Source organism: Musca autumnalis, unplaced genomic scaffold (genome assembly GCF_047663935.1).
Source record: "Musca autumnalis isolate F117 unplaced genomic scaffold, ASM4766393v1 scaffold_4, whole genome shotgun sequence".
NCBI classification, from domain to species: Eukaryota; Metazoa; Arthropoda; class Insecta; order Diptera; family Muscidae; genus Musca; species Musca autumnalis.
In genome coordinates, this window is record NW_027411977.1 from 244,858,963 (window position 1) to 244,877,600 (window position 18,638).

At 36.9% G+C, this 18,638-nt stretch overlaps 2 protein-coding genes across 2 annotated transcripts; one reads left to right on the plus strand and one right to left on the minus strand.

The window, feature by feature from the left end:
• Positions 1-134: 134 nt before the first annotated feature.
• LOC141401048 (uncharacterized) lies at positions 135-6,356 on the plus strand. Its single transcript, XM_073980866.1, has 3 exons — positions 135-408; positions 1,153-2,396; positions 6,044-6,356. The coding sequence occupies exons 1-3, from the start codon at positions 393-395 to the stop codon at positions 6,152-6,154; spliced, it is 1,371 nt and encodes a 456-aa protein (XP_073836967.1). The 5' UTR covers positions 135-392; the 3' UTR covers positions 6,155-6,356.
• Positions 6,357-6,741: 385 nt separating this feature from the next.
• Positions 6,742-12,753, minus strand: rt (Protein O-mannosyltransferase rt). Its single transcript, XM_073980865.1, has 4 exons — positions 10,392-12,753; positions 8,424-9,013; positions 8,156-8,342; positions 6,742-7,698 (listed from the first exon to the last, which is right to left on the minus strand). Exons 1-4 carry the CDS (start codon positions 11,650-11,652, stop codon positions 6,971-6,973), a joined length of 2,766 nt encoding a protein of 921 aa, XP_073836966.1. The 5' UTR covers positions 11,653-12,753; the 3' UTR covers positions 6,742-6,970.
• Between the last annotated feature and the right edge of the window lie 5,885 nt (positions 12,754-18,638).

Sequence of the window (18,638 nt, forward strand, 5' to 3'; positions counted from 1 at the left end):
CTTGCTATTTTTATCTTATATTAATTGTCCAGTTGTTTTATGAACTTCATTATTTTTAAAATCGCGTTTGCTATTGTGTTATCAATTCAACATGAGTTCCAGCTGTGATATCAACCACTATGGTTTTTTTTCTTAATTTACATTACAAAGATACAGAAAATTTGTGGTACAATTAACAAAAACGAAATTGAAAAATCAATAATTACTATATTAAAATTCAAATTAATTATTTAAATTAACATGAAATGTAGTTTTTTTTTGTAAAGTGTCATCAATGCAATTTGAATACTTTTATTTTGCAATACAGCTGTTTAGTCTTGACTTTTTCATTAGAAAAAAAAGAAAACATGAAATGACGATTTGGTAATTGGACAAACAACATAGCAATTACAATGGATAAAGAAGAAGGTATCAGGATTTGGCTTAAGTTGAATATTTTCGTTGAGCTCGAATCGGAACCAAATTTTTTCACAAATATATATAACATTTGTTGCTTCCCGAGATATGGGCATCTGAAGATGTGAATAATGTAATCTGAATCTGAATGTTCCTGTTCCCGAGAATTGCACCTGTCCATAGGAAAACCCCGAATGCCGGCTATTTATAGTAAAATGTATTAATAATTGTATATTCCGTAAGCTTTACAATAGTACTCATATTATCATTACATTGTTCCACAACATCCCGTACGGGACAAAGGAGACTTCTCTCATATCAATGAGTTGGGTGCCACCGTGGTGCAATGGTATGCACGCCCGCCTTCCACTCAGAAGGTCGCGGGTTCGATTCCCCGGCCAGGCAACATCAAACATTTTTCAACGGTGGCAAAATACAATGCTGGCGACATTTCGTGAGTATTTCAGCATTGAAGAAACTTCTCCACAAGTGGAGTCTTAAGACACGCCGTTCGGCCTCGGCGATAAACAGTAGGTCCCATATCATATCATTAGCGAAGTTCAGAGACCCATATCACGGGAAGTATGGGCTTCCCCAATAGATGTTATATATATTTATGATCAGAGTGACGAGACCTACTTGTGAAAAAAATTTGGTCCCGATCCGAGCTTAATGAAAACATTCAACTTGTTCCAGGAGATTTTATATCTTAAAGATTATATTCCCATTCAATTTCCTTTTCTATCTACTATACAGAAAACCATAGATTAGTGACACCAACAACCTCCACTACCATCTCCACTTCAATAAATGACCTGAATAATGACTGCCTGGAATGCATTTTTGAATGGATACAGGATCTACCCAGTCAAATTCAAATAGCCAGGTGTTGTAGACGTTTTCGTAATTTAATGCTTAGCTTATGGACAAGGAAACCTCAACATCGAACATTAGCCTACAACATCCTGCCTACAATTGTACAAAATTATGAACTCCTAGAATATTATTTGCGATTGATGCGCGAGGAATTCCATACACTGCAAATAATCGATGATTGCTTGAATGTATTCCTCAAGGAAATGGAGGAATGTGGTATAGATTGTCTGCCAAATGTTGTGAGATGTGAATTTCATGATGATGTTACTGAATGTTATCCCAACGACGAGGATATCGAATGTCTGAGCAGATTAGTACCTAATTTGAAATACCTCCAAATAACTGTACCGATTACAGGAAGGAATATAACAAAATTCCAAAATTTAGAAGAACTACATTTGTACGATGAGCAAACAAAACCAAAGGAAATGGAGGATGATGCTCTCAGGGATATATTACTGAATTTACGACAGTTACGTGTGCTGGATATAAGGAATTTCGAAACTAGCTGTCTACGGTTAATGCCAGAAGTAGTTTTACGATGTACAAGTTTGCAAGTATTAAAATTGAATTTAAACACCTTGAAGGATGTGTTGGAATGTGTGCTAAAACTGCCTCAACTAAAACAATTAAAAGTCTTGCTTGATCAAGATATTGATGTTTCGTTAATTGGAAACGTTGACACTTATGACTATAAAATATATGAGACACGTGAATATTATCACATATTACGAGAGAAAGGTCCCAGCATTGAGGGTTTGGCTGTAGATTTTCATTTTCTACCAGTAAGCTCTACGTGGAATGTTGATTTCCTTTGTTTGAAGCCGGAAAAATTAAGAATTTTGGCATTGTGTAACTACAATTTTACTACATCAAAATATGAAAATTGCAATTTTTCCCATTTGGAGATATTGTGTCTGAGACATTCAGAAAATTTAGAAGCTGTGGCCATTTTGGAAATGTTATCTTTGTGTCCTGTACTAAAACATTTAGATATTAGTTACTGCATAAACTTGGATAAATCATTGCTAAACTCCTTAACGAGATATTTGGAAAGTGAAAAGAGGTCACATACACTGTGTGTATATTATCGAATGTCTGGTCTCGAAGCGGAAATTGAAAAGGTAATAATCCGAAGAAAGAAAGAGAGAAGATGGGTATAGTTATAGCGCCGATGCATAAAGTCGCTTTTATTATATGAGATAATAGATTTTGTGTGTATAGTAGACCCATGTAGGAGGTCTTCTATGCATAGTAGATCCTTATATTAGTTCTTCAATTGGTAGTTGACCTTATAAGAGTTATTTTATGTATAAAAGGATTCTATAGGAGTTCTTAAATGTATAAAAATCTATATAGGAGTTATTCTATGTGCAGAAAATCTTTATAGATGGTCTTTAAGACTCTTAACAGGTAACCTATGTGTGAAACATTCGTTTAAGAGCAGAAGATTCCTACACGAGGTCTTCTTTGTATATATGGTACCCGCTTGCCAGGTGAACTAGTTCGGCATCGGAAACTCGTCGATTCTTGGGGTTGCAGTAACTAGTTCCACTTTAGACGCCTCACTGTGCCATTAACAGTAAACAGTTGACTTTTTATACATAACCTGTAGATAGTATTGTACTAGTTCCAAGTTTGTTTTTGCTTCTGTTGTTTTTTTAAAGTGGTGATTTTATTTAAGAGTAAATAGTCAGTGACGCCTCGACGTTTACTTGGGGATAAAAGGGTGTAAAATGGTTCACATTACTTGGGGCCGATTTTGTACTAGTACGGCTCAGGACTATTTTGATTGTGACAATTGGCATAGCTTATGTATCAGGGACTTTTCTGTGTATACATCCCTGGGCATATTAGACCAATTAAACTTTTTATACCCTCCACCATAGTATGGAGGGTATATTAAGTTTGTCATTCTGTTTGTAACACATCGAACTAATCATTTGCGACCCTATAAAGTATATATATTCTTGATCAGAATAAAATTCTAAGACGATCTAGCCATGTCCGTCTGTTGTAATCACTCTAGCGTCCGCAATAATTGAGATAGAGTGCTGAAGTTTTGCACCTGAGGGTCTTTTTTCCATAGGCAGGTCAAGTTCGAAGATGGGCTATATCGGTCCACTCTATGGTATAGCCCCCATATAACGGTACCTCCGGATTTGAGGTATTTTGACGTTCTTCGCCACGTTTGCAGACCGAATTAGCTATAATTTGGCACTTAGGGTTCGTGGAGGCCAAGAAACATATCTACAAAAAATTATGTATATAGGTCCAAGTTTTGGTATAGCCCCCATATAACGGTACCTCCCGATTTTATGTATTTTCACGTTTTTCGCCACATTTGCAGACCGAATTAGCTATAATTTGGCATTTGTGGTTCCTGGAGGCCAAGAAACATATCTACAAAAAAGTATGTATATAGGTCCAAGTTTTGATATAGCCCCCATATAAAGGTACCTGCCGATTTGAGGTATTTTGGTGTTTTTCGCTACATTTTCAGACCAGATAAGATACGACTTGGCATTTAGGGTCTCTGTAGGTCAAAAAACATTTTATCAAAAATTCCACGTCCACGTTTTGATATAAAGGTAACGCCCATTTTCAGTTTCTTTGAAGTTTTTTTATACCCTCCACCATGGTAGAACAAATACAAGGTAAAGTTAATACTACAACAAATACAACTCGAACAACAACCACAAAGGAATTTGTTTTTGTTTGTAAACCTTAGTGTCAACGTAAATGTAAACAAAACAAGGAAATGTCTATAAATTATTGGAATTTAAAAAACTAATAATTTTTCACATTTGATTGAATATTTTGGAAAACATGAATGAAAACTCGTTAGATTTTCAATTTGAATGTTTCCATATCATTCCACTAAATGCATAATTTCTCGCAGAAAGTAGAATACTTGCAAAAATGTTTCGGGTCGCTGGTAATTCATTGAAAAAAGAGAAGATGTTTCAATCATTTGCTTTTGAAAACAAAAAAGCACATGTTTATTAGGGCTTTATTCTTTTCAAGTTTAACAAAATACCACACATATTAACAAATATTGTACCGCCTCTATAAGCGGTGTTTTAGTGTGCGGCATGTCGTTCGGACCTGGAGGAGGTTACATGTCAATGATATGAAGCCGTCTTTATGGGAAATAGTTTTTTTTCTGATGAATAAATTTGTTCTTCAAAAATATATATCCCTAATATACATCGAACATAGAAATAAATACATAAAATGTCGAATGGAATTTGACACTAACACTACAACCCAGTTCAGTCAGCTGGGTATTGCTGCTACCTTTTCTTGTTCTACCATGACCCTCCACCATATGGAGGGTATAATTAAATTTGTCATTCCGTTTGTAACACATCGAAATATTCGTCGGAGACCCTATAAAGTTTATATATAATTCATCAGCATAAAATTCTATGTCGATTTAACCATGTCCGTCTGTCCGTCCGTCTGTCTGTTGAAATCAAGATACAGCTCGCAATTTTAAAGATAGAGAGTCAATATTTGGTAGAGACGTTTTTATTACTTGCAGGATAGTTGGTATTGAAAATGGGATATATCGGTCCACGTTTTCATATAGCCCCCATAGAACGGTACCTCCCGATTTTCGGTATTTTTAAGGTTTTAGTTCCATTATCCCACCAAAATGGCTGAAATTTGGTACGTAGTCTTCTTTAGGGGTATAAAACTTTCCGCCAGAATTTTGTCGGTATCGGTCCACGCCTTCATATAGCCCCCATAGAACGATACCTCCCAATTTTCGGTATTTCGAAGGGTTTAGCTTCATTATCACACCGAAATGGCTGAAATTTGGTACTTAGTCTACCTTTGTGGTATAAAACTTTCCCCCAGAACTTTTTCCGTATCGGTCCATGCCTTCATATAGCCCCCATAGAACGGTATCTCCCGATTTTCGGTATTTTGAACGTTGTGGCCTCAATATTCCACCGAAATGGCTGAAATTTGTTATTTAAACTTTCCCTTTTAATTTGTCGGTATAGGTCCACGCCTTCATATAGCCCCCATGGAAAGGTACCTCCCGATGTTCGGTATTTGGAAGGTTGTGATTTTAATATTCCACCAAAATGGCTGCATTTTGGTATTAAGTCTCCGTTGGTGATAAAAACTGTTACCCAGAAATTTGTCTGTACAGGTCCACCTCCATTTCCGACTAAAATTCGTCGGTATAGGTCCACGTTTTGATATAGCCCCCTAGAACGGTACGTCCCGATTTTCGTAATACCGAAGGTTGTGATGTCAATATCCCACCGAAAGACTGAAATTTATTATTAAGTGTTCCATGGGGTTATAAAATATTCCAGAAGAGTATTATCAGTATATATCCACGTCTTCCTATATCCCCATAGAAGCGTACTTCTTGATTTTCGGTATATTTTAAGTTTTAGCCACATTCACTTACCGAAATATAGGAAATTTGGTATTTAGTCTTCTTTGAGTCTAAAACCTTTCCGTCAGAAGTTTGTCGGTATAGATCGACATTTTGAAATATCCCCATAGAACGGTGCGTCACATTGTTTTACCGAAATTGCTGAAATTTAGTATTAAGTCTTATTCATACAAGAAAGGAAACTAATTATTCTATTTTACTTCAATACCACTTTGTGGAGGGTATAACAAGTTCGGCCCGGTCGAACTTAACGCCGTTCTTGCTTGTTGTTTATAAGGAAGTTCCTATCTTTATCGTTTATCTTTTCCTTGTAGTATTTAAAATGTAATAAATTTCATTTTCTTACAGAATCTCTCATTTTGGTCAACCCAAAAGTATATAAAATTGCTTAATGACTTTCCCCCGGATTCCGATATGGGACTAAGTTATGTTCAAAGAGGTTATGCGTTCTATTTTTAATGACAGTTGCCAAACGCCTGATGCTGCTGTTGCTGTTGGACAAATTTACATCTCCTCCCCCCTATACTGTATGTGTAGAATAAGAGGCAAATATTTTTTGCATTAACATTTATTTGTTTTAAAAATAGATATTACTAATTTAAGGTTATGTTTACAAAACAAACATTTTGTGTAAATACATTTTGGTTAAAACTAAAGAAAATCATAGTTTAAAATTTCTGACAAATTATTTGAGAATTTAAGTTAAATTAAAGAGAACACTCATGATCTGTTCCTCTACTTTTTAAAATGGTAAAACTGGCAAAAGAAGTAAAAGTTGTAAATTGACTGTTCTCATATCAATTGTATGCCTTTGCAGCAAAGGAACGCATTTCGAGTAAAGAGTGGTAAAACTTGAAGATTCTTGCACGTAAAGGAACAGAGCATCAGTTGGGAAGACAATCAAAAAGGTTTTTATAATCAATGTCACATATTATTGGGTTGGAGTTGCACTAAGAATAACACCTACATTCATACATATATCTATTCTTGAAATTATGGAATATTTTAAGGCTCCCTTGTTCATTAGCATTAAAACAAACATGCTAGAGTATTTAGGTATATTTTTACAAAATCTCATTTATTTCTAATAACAAAATTGTTTAATCTGTACAAAAACTCCAAAATTCTACCACTATGGGTTAGCTATGATTTACAGCTAAACAAACACACATTCGAAAATAATCTACAAAACATCTTCACTTCCATTTAAAAAACAGACTAACTAAATTCATATAGCATATTTACATTGAGGTCCCCTAAGCACATTAGGAGACTTTAGGGAACAATTGGCTTACGAATTGTGGCATGTATTACAAAATCCCAAGTATCTTTCCAACGTAAATTCAATAATTCCGGTAGTGTTAGCGCCTTCCAGCCATAGCTGATGGGCAGGAAACGTATATAGACACCAACAACGGCCACAAACCAAGTCAGCACCGCCAAACGATAGGATTTCAATATCCATTTTGAGGAACCATAAAAATGCCTGAGCAGATATTCAATGTGATCCACCACAAAGCATAGCAATTGAACTTTATACAAAAAGGCAGGTAGATAGTTATGAAGAAATAGTGTAGTTTCCATGGTAAAATAGGGTACGTAATGTATTAGATAACCAATAAAATAAATGTGACCAACATTGAGTAAACGATTCCATTCCGCTTCATCGATGTCATAGCATCGACGATGACGTCTTAATAAATAGAAAAAGAAGAATGCCAAGTATATCACAAGTCCCAAAGTGCAGCTGTACCATATGAGAATATTTCCCAGCAAATGAATTTGGGCATTCGTTTTATTCGATACCCAATAGGCAATGCCTTTGCTTAAGAGAGGCCAATCCAGGGGATCCGAACTGTACATATGATTTCCCACTTGGGTATTGTGTTTGAGCATTTTATATTGGAGTTCCACAAATTTACTGAAGAAGGATAGATGTGTTGGTCCCATGGGTATCATTTCGGCATTAAGGAGTTTCCGTTCACGTTCTGTCCTATCTGAATCTGTAAGTAGCAAAAAGAAAATAAATAATTTAATAAATAAAATAGAACATTGGTGGCGTCGTTTTTTATTGGGATAGTTGATACAATTTTTTTTAAATAGTGGAAAAGGTTTGGTTTGCTTCGTAAACACTTTCATCGGGGTTGTGTTTAGTTGCCAAAGGAAAAACTTCTCATTGAAGTTTTTTCTATGTTCACCTTTATACTTCGAGCTGACGATTAATGTTTGGGTATAAACATTTTTTTTTGAAGTTATTGAAAATAGCTTCGGTGGAGAATATCCACAAACAAGAAACAAGGGAATTGATGAGATCCAGTGGCGTGGATCGAAACTAGTCTTCCCTGCCTTACCCCTTGGCGAAGAATGCCAAACTTGTTCCACTAATAAATTAGTTGTTTTAAAATAATGAAACAACAACAATAAATCAAATTTTTAAATTATATCCATTTTTGTAGTTACCCATTGTATAGCGATGTTCCTCAACATTCCAAATGACATCCTTGCCGGAAGTATCACGATCAGCAGCAACTTCTTGTTGGCTAAATGCCCAATCTGGCAAAGTTCTGCTGGTATATTTCAAGGCAGCTCCAGTGGAGACATGGATTAAACGTACTTCAGATTTTATGGTTTTCCAAATGGGACCCTCCTGCAAAACAAACAAAAAAAGAAATAATTATAGATACATGTTGGCCAAGTAAGTGTTTCCTTTCTTTAAAAAAAAACTTACAATATGCCTATTGGTAATGTCCACCTTCCACAGCAGTTCTCCCTTCATCTTAATACCATAGTCTATGTAACACGAGACTTCTTGGCAAGTGGGAGATATTGGCGCCGCCACATCATGACTATTCAAGGCCCGGCTAGTTATACCATGCACCAATTGTATAACATCACCATGACGTATATATTCCGGTTTTACACCCACAACAATATCATCATATTTCGGTTTTTTAACTATCCACCAATTATTGACATCCTTAAAGGGATAACATGTAACCTGTTGCTGATGTGAAGAACCACGACCGTCAGGATAGCGTACCGGGTAGACGTGGGCATGGGAATGCAACCAACATAGAGCACCGTGAGTATGTCGTAGGGTGATTTGTGAACCATGTGCAACCTTTAGCGGTTGATTACGTGTTATTGCTGCTAAACCTCCTTCCAGTGAAGCCTGAAATGCACTTGTCAATATGGCGTCATGTGGTCCAGCTTTGTACAGAGTATTGAGATGCACATGGAATATTGATAAATATATTGCAACCGGCAGAACGATGAAGAGAATGATACTGGTAAAGGCTTGTAGTGTTATGTTGAGATCTGAAAGAAGAAGAATAATGGGAATTAGAGCTTTAGATTTTGTTGTACAAAAATATAGGGTCACAAGAAGAAGGATGAGAGAAGAACGACAAAGGCAAAAAATCTGCAAAGGAAGAGAAGATTTCCGAACGACAAAGGCAAAAAATCTGCAAAGGAAGCAAGGACTACAAATGATCGGTGTAAACAGTATATATGAGGGTGGGGCGACCCAAGGGGCCATCTTCTCTACAGTAGACGACCCAAGGGGCCATCTATTCTACAATAGACTACCCAAGGGGCAATCTACTCTACAGTAGACGACCCAAGGGACCATCTACTCTACAACAGACGAAGCAAGGGGTACATGGTATAACTGCAGTAGACGACCCAAAGGACCATCTACTCTACAGTAGACTACCCAAGGCGGACATCTACTCTACAGTAGACTACCCAAGGCGGACATCTACTCTACGGTAGATGATACAAGGGGCCATCTTCTCTACAGTAGAAGACCCAAGGGGTCATCTACTCTACCGCAGACGACCCAAGGGGTCATCTACTCTGCTGTAGACGAATCAAGGGGCAATCTACTCTATCATAGACGACCCAAAGGGTCATCTACTCTACAGTAGACAACCCAAGGGGACATCTATTCTACAGTATACGACCCAAGGGGTCATCTACTCTACAGTAGACGACCCAAGGGGTCATCTACTCTACAGTAGACGACCCAAGGGGTCATCTACTCTACAGTAGACGACCCAACGGGTCATCTACTCTACAGAAGACGACCCAACGGGTCATCTACTCTACAGAAGACGACCCAAGGGGTCATCTACTCTACAGAAGACGACCCAAGGGGTCATCTACTCTACAGTAGACGACCCAAGGGGTCATATACCCTACAGTTGGCGACCCAAGAGGCCATCTACTCTACAGTAGACGACCCAAGGGCCATCTAATCTACATTAGACGACCCAAGGGGCCATCTACTCTACAGTAGATGACCCAAGGGACCATATACTCTACAGTAGACGACCTAAGGGGCCATCTGGTGTACAGTAGACGACCCAAGGGGCCATATGGTCTACAGTAAACGTCACAAGGGGCCATCTACTCTACAGTAGACGACCCAAGGGACCATATACTCTACAGTAGACGACCTAAGGGGCCATCTGGTGTACAGTAGACGACCCAAAGGGGACATCTACTCCTAAGTAGATTACCCAAGAAGCCGTCTACCCTACAGTAGTAAGGTATTCTTTCTACAGATAATCTACATGAAAAGTCTTCTATGTACACTACAACTAAAGTTCTCGTTTCACCATACAACACTATTAGCAACATAACCCTCTTCTCAGTTCGGATATCTATAACAATTTTCAATTTAATTACTTACCCGATTTAGTTGCATCCAACAAAAGATCCCACAGATATTTCAAAATCAAATAGATTGCCAAACAATAGGTGAAAAATCCCACATATTTAACACTAAATGCAAATGTCAAAAATGCCGACGAAGCCAAACCGTTTAACAACCAACCGAAATGCATAAATTCCGACTTGTGAAAACGCATCAAGAAGTACAGGCCTAAAGTACAAAACAGCAATAACATGGACTCCATCAAGATGAAACGTGATTGTATTAACATGGAATTGTCGACAAGTATCAAAAGACCCCCTAGCAGGGAGGCCCAACGTGAGATGCCCGTTTCCTTGATGAGCAAATAAACTGCACTTGGCAGCATACTACCACAAAAGGCGGGTAGTAGACGCATCCAAAAGAGGGGAAATGTTGGAGAATATGGTGAACCAATATTCGTGGCTGTAAAGTTACCATCATAACCAATTGAATTAGCAACGGCAGCAATTAATTGTTTTCCCAGTGGTGGATGAGTATCAAAGAAGAATTTGTTCTGCATATAGAGGGCCACTGATTTGGCATAGTGTAGCTCATCAAAAACAACATTACGTGGATAGGTGAGCCGGTAAAAACGTGTTACAAATGCCAGGGTAAATAAAAGCCATGTAAAAAGATCCAAATGGATGGTTAATGTGAAACGTTTCTCGTCTTCTTCTTTCTCATCATTGGCGGGTGTAATTTCACGTGTTTCTAGTTGTTGTTGTTCTTGGGTTGAGGGAACATCATTTGTTTTTGTTGCTGTTTCGTCATCTAATACTACTTTCTTTGTTCCACTAGTTTCTATTGAGGATTTCTCTAATCTCTGACTAGGTTCTCTGGGGGTTTCATTTGTTAGCTGTTGTTCTAAATGAGAGTTGGAATCGCAACGAGAACGTTTAACATCTTTTACCGGTGTTGCTTGGCAGGTATGTGAATGGCAAGTATTAGTATTTAGACAACAATTTACATCACGGCAGCAATTGATGAATGGAGTTATTAAGCCGCCACCATTGCATAAGCTCTGGGCCCGGGCTTGTATAATATTGAGTGCGGCAATTGTGGTTGTTGCTGTTGGTCTCTCTGTTCCCCTACTTCGATGGTGCTTGTTACTTTCTCTGTCCGATTGAAGTCTTTCGTTTGTCGCAGTGGCTGCAGCGACGGCGACAGAGTTCATTAGCTGATCTCTGTCATTGTGGTGTTTTGATTTGGATTTGGCATTTTTACGCCTCTGCACCGTATTATTTGGAGTTGTAGACATTGAGAAATTGTTAGTAAAGAAAATACGAGATTCATAAAAGAAGAGGTTACGGCTATGAACTTTCTTTTAAGCCAGCCATTCAGCATGTAAGCAAATTCATTAAAATTGAAGTTTTAACTTGTTTTGTTGTTGATTACACTCAAATACACATGCGTGAACACTCCCTTCTTTCTTTAAGTTTTTGTTATTTTTATCAGCTATAGTGAATGCCTTAAAAACTTGTTATTAATGTATCTTTGATGAAATATTTTGGGATTTTGTTGCATTGGTTAGTTCACACTTTCACTTTTTCCCATCTAGTTTCCCACACATCCATGTAGTTTTGAAATAAAGTAAAAATCCACTTCTAAATGAAACAATTTGTTCTTGTTATTTTTTTATATTTAAAAGTATTCAGATTTTCCGTTGTGTTTTACATTTCCTGTTGACCACCGTTTCTTGTTACTGCCGTTTTATTAAAGAATACCAGCCACGAACCGAACGTTATGCCACGCCACGTCTTATTGGATTGAAACTGAGCTAGACTCTGTGCACATTTGAACAAAAATTCATTGGGTTTCTTGCCTTCTTGAAGTCACTCACATTCACTCCCTCAATGATGTTTGTACCACTCTCTGCAGGCATTCTCTGCTCACTTTAATTATTTTTTCTGTTTTGGTTTAAACTTTAAACCGAACTGGGCTCTCCCATGTGCATGGTGTTTTTTGTTTCTTGTTCTTAAGTCTGGTTGAAAACTTGTTCTTAGCTGAATATTGGTCAATGGCTTGAATTTTTCATGTTGTTTGTGTTTTACATAAAATTCAACACAAGAAATTGTAAACGTCTTTCTCTTTGTCTGGTCAACGGTGGAGTGAGGTACATATTGCAATTAAATTCAGTTACCATTGAGTTGGTACAACAGATTTTAACTATCTTGGCCACTGATTCAAGCCAAAGGCATGTGGTGGTTTGCCTTTTAACAATTTGTTATTGGTGTTTTCTTGTTAGCCCATATTTTAACAGAGTTTTAGACAATGTTACATGAGTGAGAAGAGTTATAGGCAATTTTCTCTAGACAGTTCACATCAGAAGATGTGAGATTTACTTGAATGACACTGCATTGTTGTGGGCAATTTCGTCTTCACAATTTAATTCAAGAATAATAAAAGATACCTCTCACTCTCTGAGAGAAAATTTATCTAGGAAAAGTCACCTGTTGCCACCATTAAGGGGTTTGTTTTTATTTGTCTAGATGGGTATTTGTTTACTACCGAAGATCAGGAAGAAATGGATAGATAATAAAAATTGAAAATGTGTAAACAAGTCATGTTTGAGCAATTCAGTGGCTCCTCAATGTGTACTCCGATTTGTAAGGGAGTTGTAGAGGTTATTGGGAAAACGAGTAAAAAAGATAGTGGTGGCTGATTAAAATAAAATGCAACAGGTAGAGCATCTTAAAATAATGGACGAAGAAAAAACAATGCAACGCAACAAATTGTAAAAGTCATGATTTATGAAGGTAGACGGCACTCTTTTTTCATATAAAAGGAATATTAAAAAATACATAAAGCATGAACAAAACAAATCTATACCTACCTAACTATAATATTGGAAAAATCTGTCAATAGCATTATGAGGGACAACTGAAAATATGAAATATGATCTTTAAAACTCGTAGGACATAAAAAGGAAAAAAATCAAAAGATCCTTACCTCTCTTATAGTAAGTTTATATATGTATAACCGGATTTAACAAACCCACTGGGTTTTAAATGTCAATTTTATTACATATACGTCAAACAAATTCTGAAAAAGAAGGTTATCCCCCCCAAAAAGCTCTAATATAAACAGCATATAATGCACTATTTGCAAACACGCTATATTTTTAAAAAATACTACAGTATCGGTTTGAAAATGAATTTGTGGGACATTGGTGGTTGTAAATACGAACTTACGTACATATGTAATTATTTGAGGTCTAAAGACCCTGCCACGCTCGAGATGAGGAAAAGTTTTTGCGAGACAACGATATTTGTGTCCCCGATCAAATTTGCTTAGTTGGGGTCAAAAGTACTCACCACAACCACATTGTTAAATATGTTATATCTCGAAAACTAGCGAAATGATTTCTATGAAATTTTCTGGAATGTGCCGTATAAATCTGGTAAATCTTCTGTTAAAAACGATATATTTACAAATTACCTTAAAAGTTCAACGTTACAAATAGCGTGTCCATCAGGAATGAACAACTAAAAATATATAGGCGACAGTATTCGACTTTACGTTAAAATAAAGACATGGAACAGGGATTATCAATCCTAAATAGCATCATTGGCTGGAAAAATCCGACAAAGTCCTTTAGAAAAAGGAAAGATCACAGCGTTTGAAAAATATTTTCTAGTTTGTTTGCAGACTCTAAACCTCTAAACCTTCATCTTAAAAATCCCTAGTAAAAAAATGTGTCAATATCCTCTTAATTCAAGTTCAATCTTCGAATAATAATATAAATCAGAGTGAGGCAGAGAACATTTTTGGGTCTCTCTTGTGCTCTCAATGAGCGCAAATTTGTTGTTGTTCACAACGTGTTAGCATCTACACAGGCTGTGAGCGATAACAAATTTACGCTCACTTAGAGCACATGGGCTCTCTTGTGAGTCACAATGCCTCCTCCTGATATAAATACAACATTTGTCGCAAGCCCGAATGTTCTAAGCAGCATTTTCATCTTCCACTAATCGTTGGTGTCAGGCTTAAGTGTTCCATACTTTGAAAAATATCCTCTCTCCACCCATAAAAAATATGTTGTAACATAAAAAATATGTTGGTACCCAAACAAATAAAATTGAGATATGTTACAAAATGTTGCAAGCATATATTTGTTTGCAACCAGTCCCAAACAAATTTTTGGATCCAAACATATTTCTAACATACATTTTTCTGCGTGTATAGATCCATACCCTCTTATTACGGACTCATATAATTTCATGTACATATTTCGAGGTTTTAATCTATATGTTGGTACCTTTCGATTGTTTCGAAAGTTATACACTGGAATGACTGCAATTTGGTATTTCAGATAGAAAACATCGAAGCTTCATTGATATTAAACATTGTTTAAAATCAATTTATATTAATCAGTTAACATATTCTACTACTTCTACGAATAAGCCTTGACAAAGCGTTTTTTAATTGTTAATGTTGTTTTTTGCTTCATTTATTAATTTAGTACTACTTTCCATTATTTTATCATTATTCGTGCTTTTCATTTTATTTTATTTATGTCATTTAAACAAGTAGTCGTTAAAATCTTTATACATATCATCGGCGTTGATTACTTTTAACAGCAACTCTGATTTCTTTTGTGGCATTGCCATCATCTATGTTGCCAACATTTAACAACTTTCCGTTATATGACTTGACAGATTAGAAAGCATTTTTTCTATGGCGGAGAGAAAGAATACCTTCTGATTATTTTGATAGGTTTTTTTTCATTTTTAGAGGTTTCTGGCGATTAGACAATTTCAGATTTTCAGATTTGGTGTATTCTAAGACCTATAGCAACATTTTATGACAAGCAATTTTGTAGAATACTTGGATTTGATATGATCACATTTTAAAGGAGTTTTTGAAAGATTTTCAAAAAAGGACCAAAAAGACCTCTTTGACGAACCGCATGAGGGTTAACATTATTAAGAAAAATATTTCCCACATCCTCTTCTCTAAAGTTGTCAAAGACACTATATACCTAAAATGCAAGGATTCAAAGATATCTTAACTCGAATAATTTGAAAAAATTAAAAATGGGCGGAACTTGCCCCGCCTTTTTTGGTTACTTTCCGACGTAAACTTTTAAAACGCCGATACACGTGTCTCATATTTTTAGCTCTACTTTCATAATCTACTCGATTTTTCCCATCATTTTTGAAAAAAAATTGAATTTTGTTGCACAGTGTAATTCGACATTTATTTATTTTTTATTTTATGCACCCTCGACCTAAGATAGACTATTGGTACCCCCAGAGTTGCATCCTGCCATATGTGCATTATTAGGGATAACCTAAGGCAATACAGCCTTGTGCCTGGCATCACCTTTCACAGCCTCTTCTATCCGTTACCATTTCCGTTTTCATTTTTTTGGTTGCCGGCTGCTAAGCCTCTGGTCCGCAAAAAAAAAAAAAATACCACGCAACAAGCAACACGCGGTGTTGCTAGACCAGAAAGTTTTCGTGCAGCCCTCGTAGTTTTTGCTAGATGTATAAAACATACCAACCGAGAATTGTCGGTATATGTCCATGCCCTCTTATAACGGTATTATACAATTTCATGTACATATTTCAAGATTTTATGTCAAATTTTCAAAAATAGGTTTATATTTTGCTATGGATCATACCGCCCGATGTGAGTTATTTTGTAGCGATTTCCTACTGAAATCTTACTTGGTCTTTCGGATTCTCAATGCATATTAAACATTGTATAAAATCATTGATATTAAACATTGTTTAAAATCAAGTTCTATCATCAATTAACATATTCTACTACTTCTGCGAATAAGCCTTGACTTTCATAAGCGAAACTAATTATTCCATTTTATTTCATTACAATTCGTGGGTGGAGGGAACAAAATGGCTTTTTTACTTGTTAATGTTGTTTTCTGCTTGATTTATTAATTTAGTACTTTCCACTATTTTATCATTCTTCGTTTAATTATACATACATATTTAGTACTACACAAATATCTTTTCATTTACATCTTCATTAAAATACTTTTCAGTTTATTTTTGTCATTAGAACAAGTAGACGTTGAAATCGTAATACATATCATTGCCATTGATTACTTTTAATAACAACTCTGATTTCTTTCGTGGCATTGCCATCATCTATGTTGCCAACATCTAACAACTTTCCGTTAAATGCATGACTTGACAGATTAGAAAGCATTTTTTCTATGGCGGAGAAAAAGAATACCCTTCTGATTATTTTGATAGGTTTCATAAAAATATGTTTCAGTAAGATGCGTCATTTAGTATTCTTATTTGAATTTAATATCCGGCGTATTTGCTTAAATTATTTAAGTGTAAGTGTAAATAAGATTATAATAGCAACGATGTTTAACTTACATGCGACAGATTTAATGGATAATAAATTCCTATTGTTAACTTAAAGTTAAAAGTGATGATGAAATTTTTATGTAAAAACAAGTAAGAAAGGACGGGGCCGACCATCTGATACTCTACACCACTAACTCACGTTAGCAAATTCTCCTTCGACCTTCATAAAGGTATCGGTTACTTCTTTTACTGATCGTCCCATGTTGTCTATATCATCAGCATAAGCAAGTAACATGTGGCTATTGGTGTTAATTGTGCCACTTCTTTTGACGTTTGCCTCTCGTATCGCCTTTTCTAGCAGGATGTTGAAAAGATCACACGAAAGGCTGTCTCATTGCCTGAAACCTCTTTTGGTACAAAACTCTTCGGAGAGGTTCTTTCCTATTTTAACTGAAGATCTTGTGTCAGTTAGAGTCATTTTACAAAGCTGAATGAGCTTTGGGGGGATACCAAATTCAGACATGGCTTGGAATACATTTGAACGTAGCGGGCTGTCGAAGGCTGCTTTGTAGTCGATAGGTGTGGATCTGCATCTCTTGGGTATTCTCCAGGATTTGCCGCAGGGTAAATGGTGGACTTGCCAGGTCTAAAGCCGCATTGGTATGGTCCAATTATTTCGTTGACAATGGGCTTTAGTCGTTCACACAATATCCCTGACACGATTTTGTAGGCAATAGGGAGAAGACTTATGCCCCTATAGTTAGAGCCTACAGTCGTATCTCCCTTCTTGTGGACAGGGCACAGGATACTCAGGTTCCAATCGTCGGGTACGTGTTCTTCCTGCCAGATGGAGCTAACTAGCTGATGCATACACCTTATCAGCGTGTCGCCTCCGGTTTTAAACAGCTCGGCTGGTAGACCATCAGCTTCTGCTGCCTTATTATTTTTCGGTCGTTTTATTGCTGTCTTTACCCATCTTGGCCGGGTGGTATACATTCAATACCATCTTCTGGGATTGGATCTGTGGTATCTTCGTCGACTTCGCTACTATTGGATACCAACAGTTTGGACAAATGCTCTTTCCATATCCTTAGCACACTATCTGTATCAGTTACCAGATTACCTTGCTGGTCTCTACAGGAGGATGTGCCAGTTCCAAAGCCATCAGTTTGATGTTTCACTCTTTGGTATAATTTTCGGACTTCATTCTGTCTCCTGTAGATCTCGATTTGTTCACACTCCTGCTTTTCCATCTCTCTCTTTTTCCTGCGGAAAAGGCGTTTCTCCTCCCTCCTTTTCTCTCGATACCTCTCTCGTGCGATACGCGTTGCTACTGATTGTAAAGTAGGCCTATATGCCGCATTTTTCTCTTCGGTTGCAGCACGACACTGCTGGTCATACCATGGATTCCTTGGTGAAGGTCTCTGGTATCCAAGTACTGATTTTGCGGCTGTTTGCATGGAGTGGGCAATGTTTTGCCATTGTCCTGATATGTTATCGGGACGAGGTGCTTTGATTAAGCAGTTGGGCCAGTTGAGTGGAATATGCTGTGGCTATATGTTGTGATTCCAGCTTTCCGATGTCCAACTTCCGTGTTGTGTCTGTTCACACTTTGTTTGCTACGTTTAATCTGGTATGTACCTTTGGTGCAACAAGGTAGTGGTCCAAGTCTATGTTTGCACCTCGGAACGATCGTACATCCAACCCACTTGATGCATGTCTTCCATCTATCGCAACGTGATCAATTTGATTTCTTATTCTTTGATCTGGCGACAGCCAGGTGCCCTTATGAATATCGAGATGCACTGGCACTGCTAAGTACCATGTTTCTTGCAGCTGCAAAGTCTTTAAGCCTCATACAACTGTCAGATGTTTCACTGTGGAGACTGAATTTCCCGTCTGTTGGGCCAAAGATATTCTCCTTTCCAATTTTGGCATTAAAATCGTCTAGAATAATTTT

Excerpts from the sequence above, each read along its gene's own strand:
- LOC141401048 (XM_073980866.1), top strand. Across the intron at positions 2,397-6,043 it reads TCGAAGCGGAAATTGAAAAG|AATCTCTCATTTTGGTCAAC; the intron begins GTAATAATCCGA and ends ATTTTCTTACAG.
- rt (XM_073980865.1), bottom strand. The coding sequence starts at position 11,652 with ATGTCTACAACTCCAAATAATACGGTGCAGAGGCGTAAAAATGCCAAA. Across the intron at positions 9,014-10,391 it reads GTTGGATGCAACTAAATCGG|ATCTCAACATAACACTACAA; the intron begins GTAAGTAATTAA and ends TTCTTCTTTCAG. Across the intron at positions 7,699-8,155 it reads GGAACATCGCTATACAATGG|ATTCAGATAGGACAGAACGT; the intron begins GTAACTACAAAA and ends TGCTACTTACAG.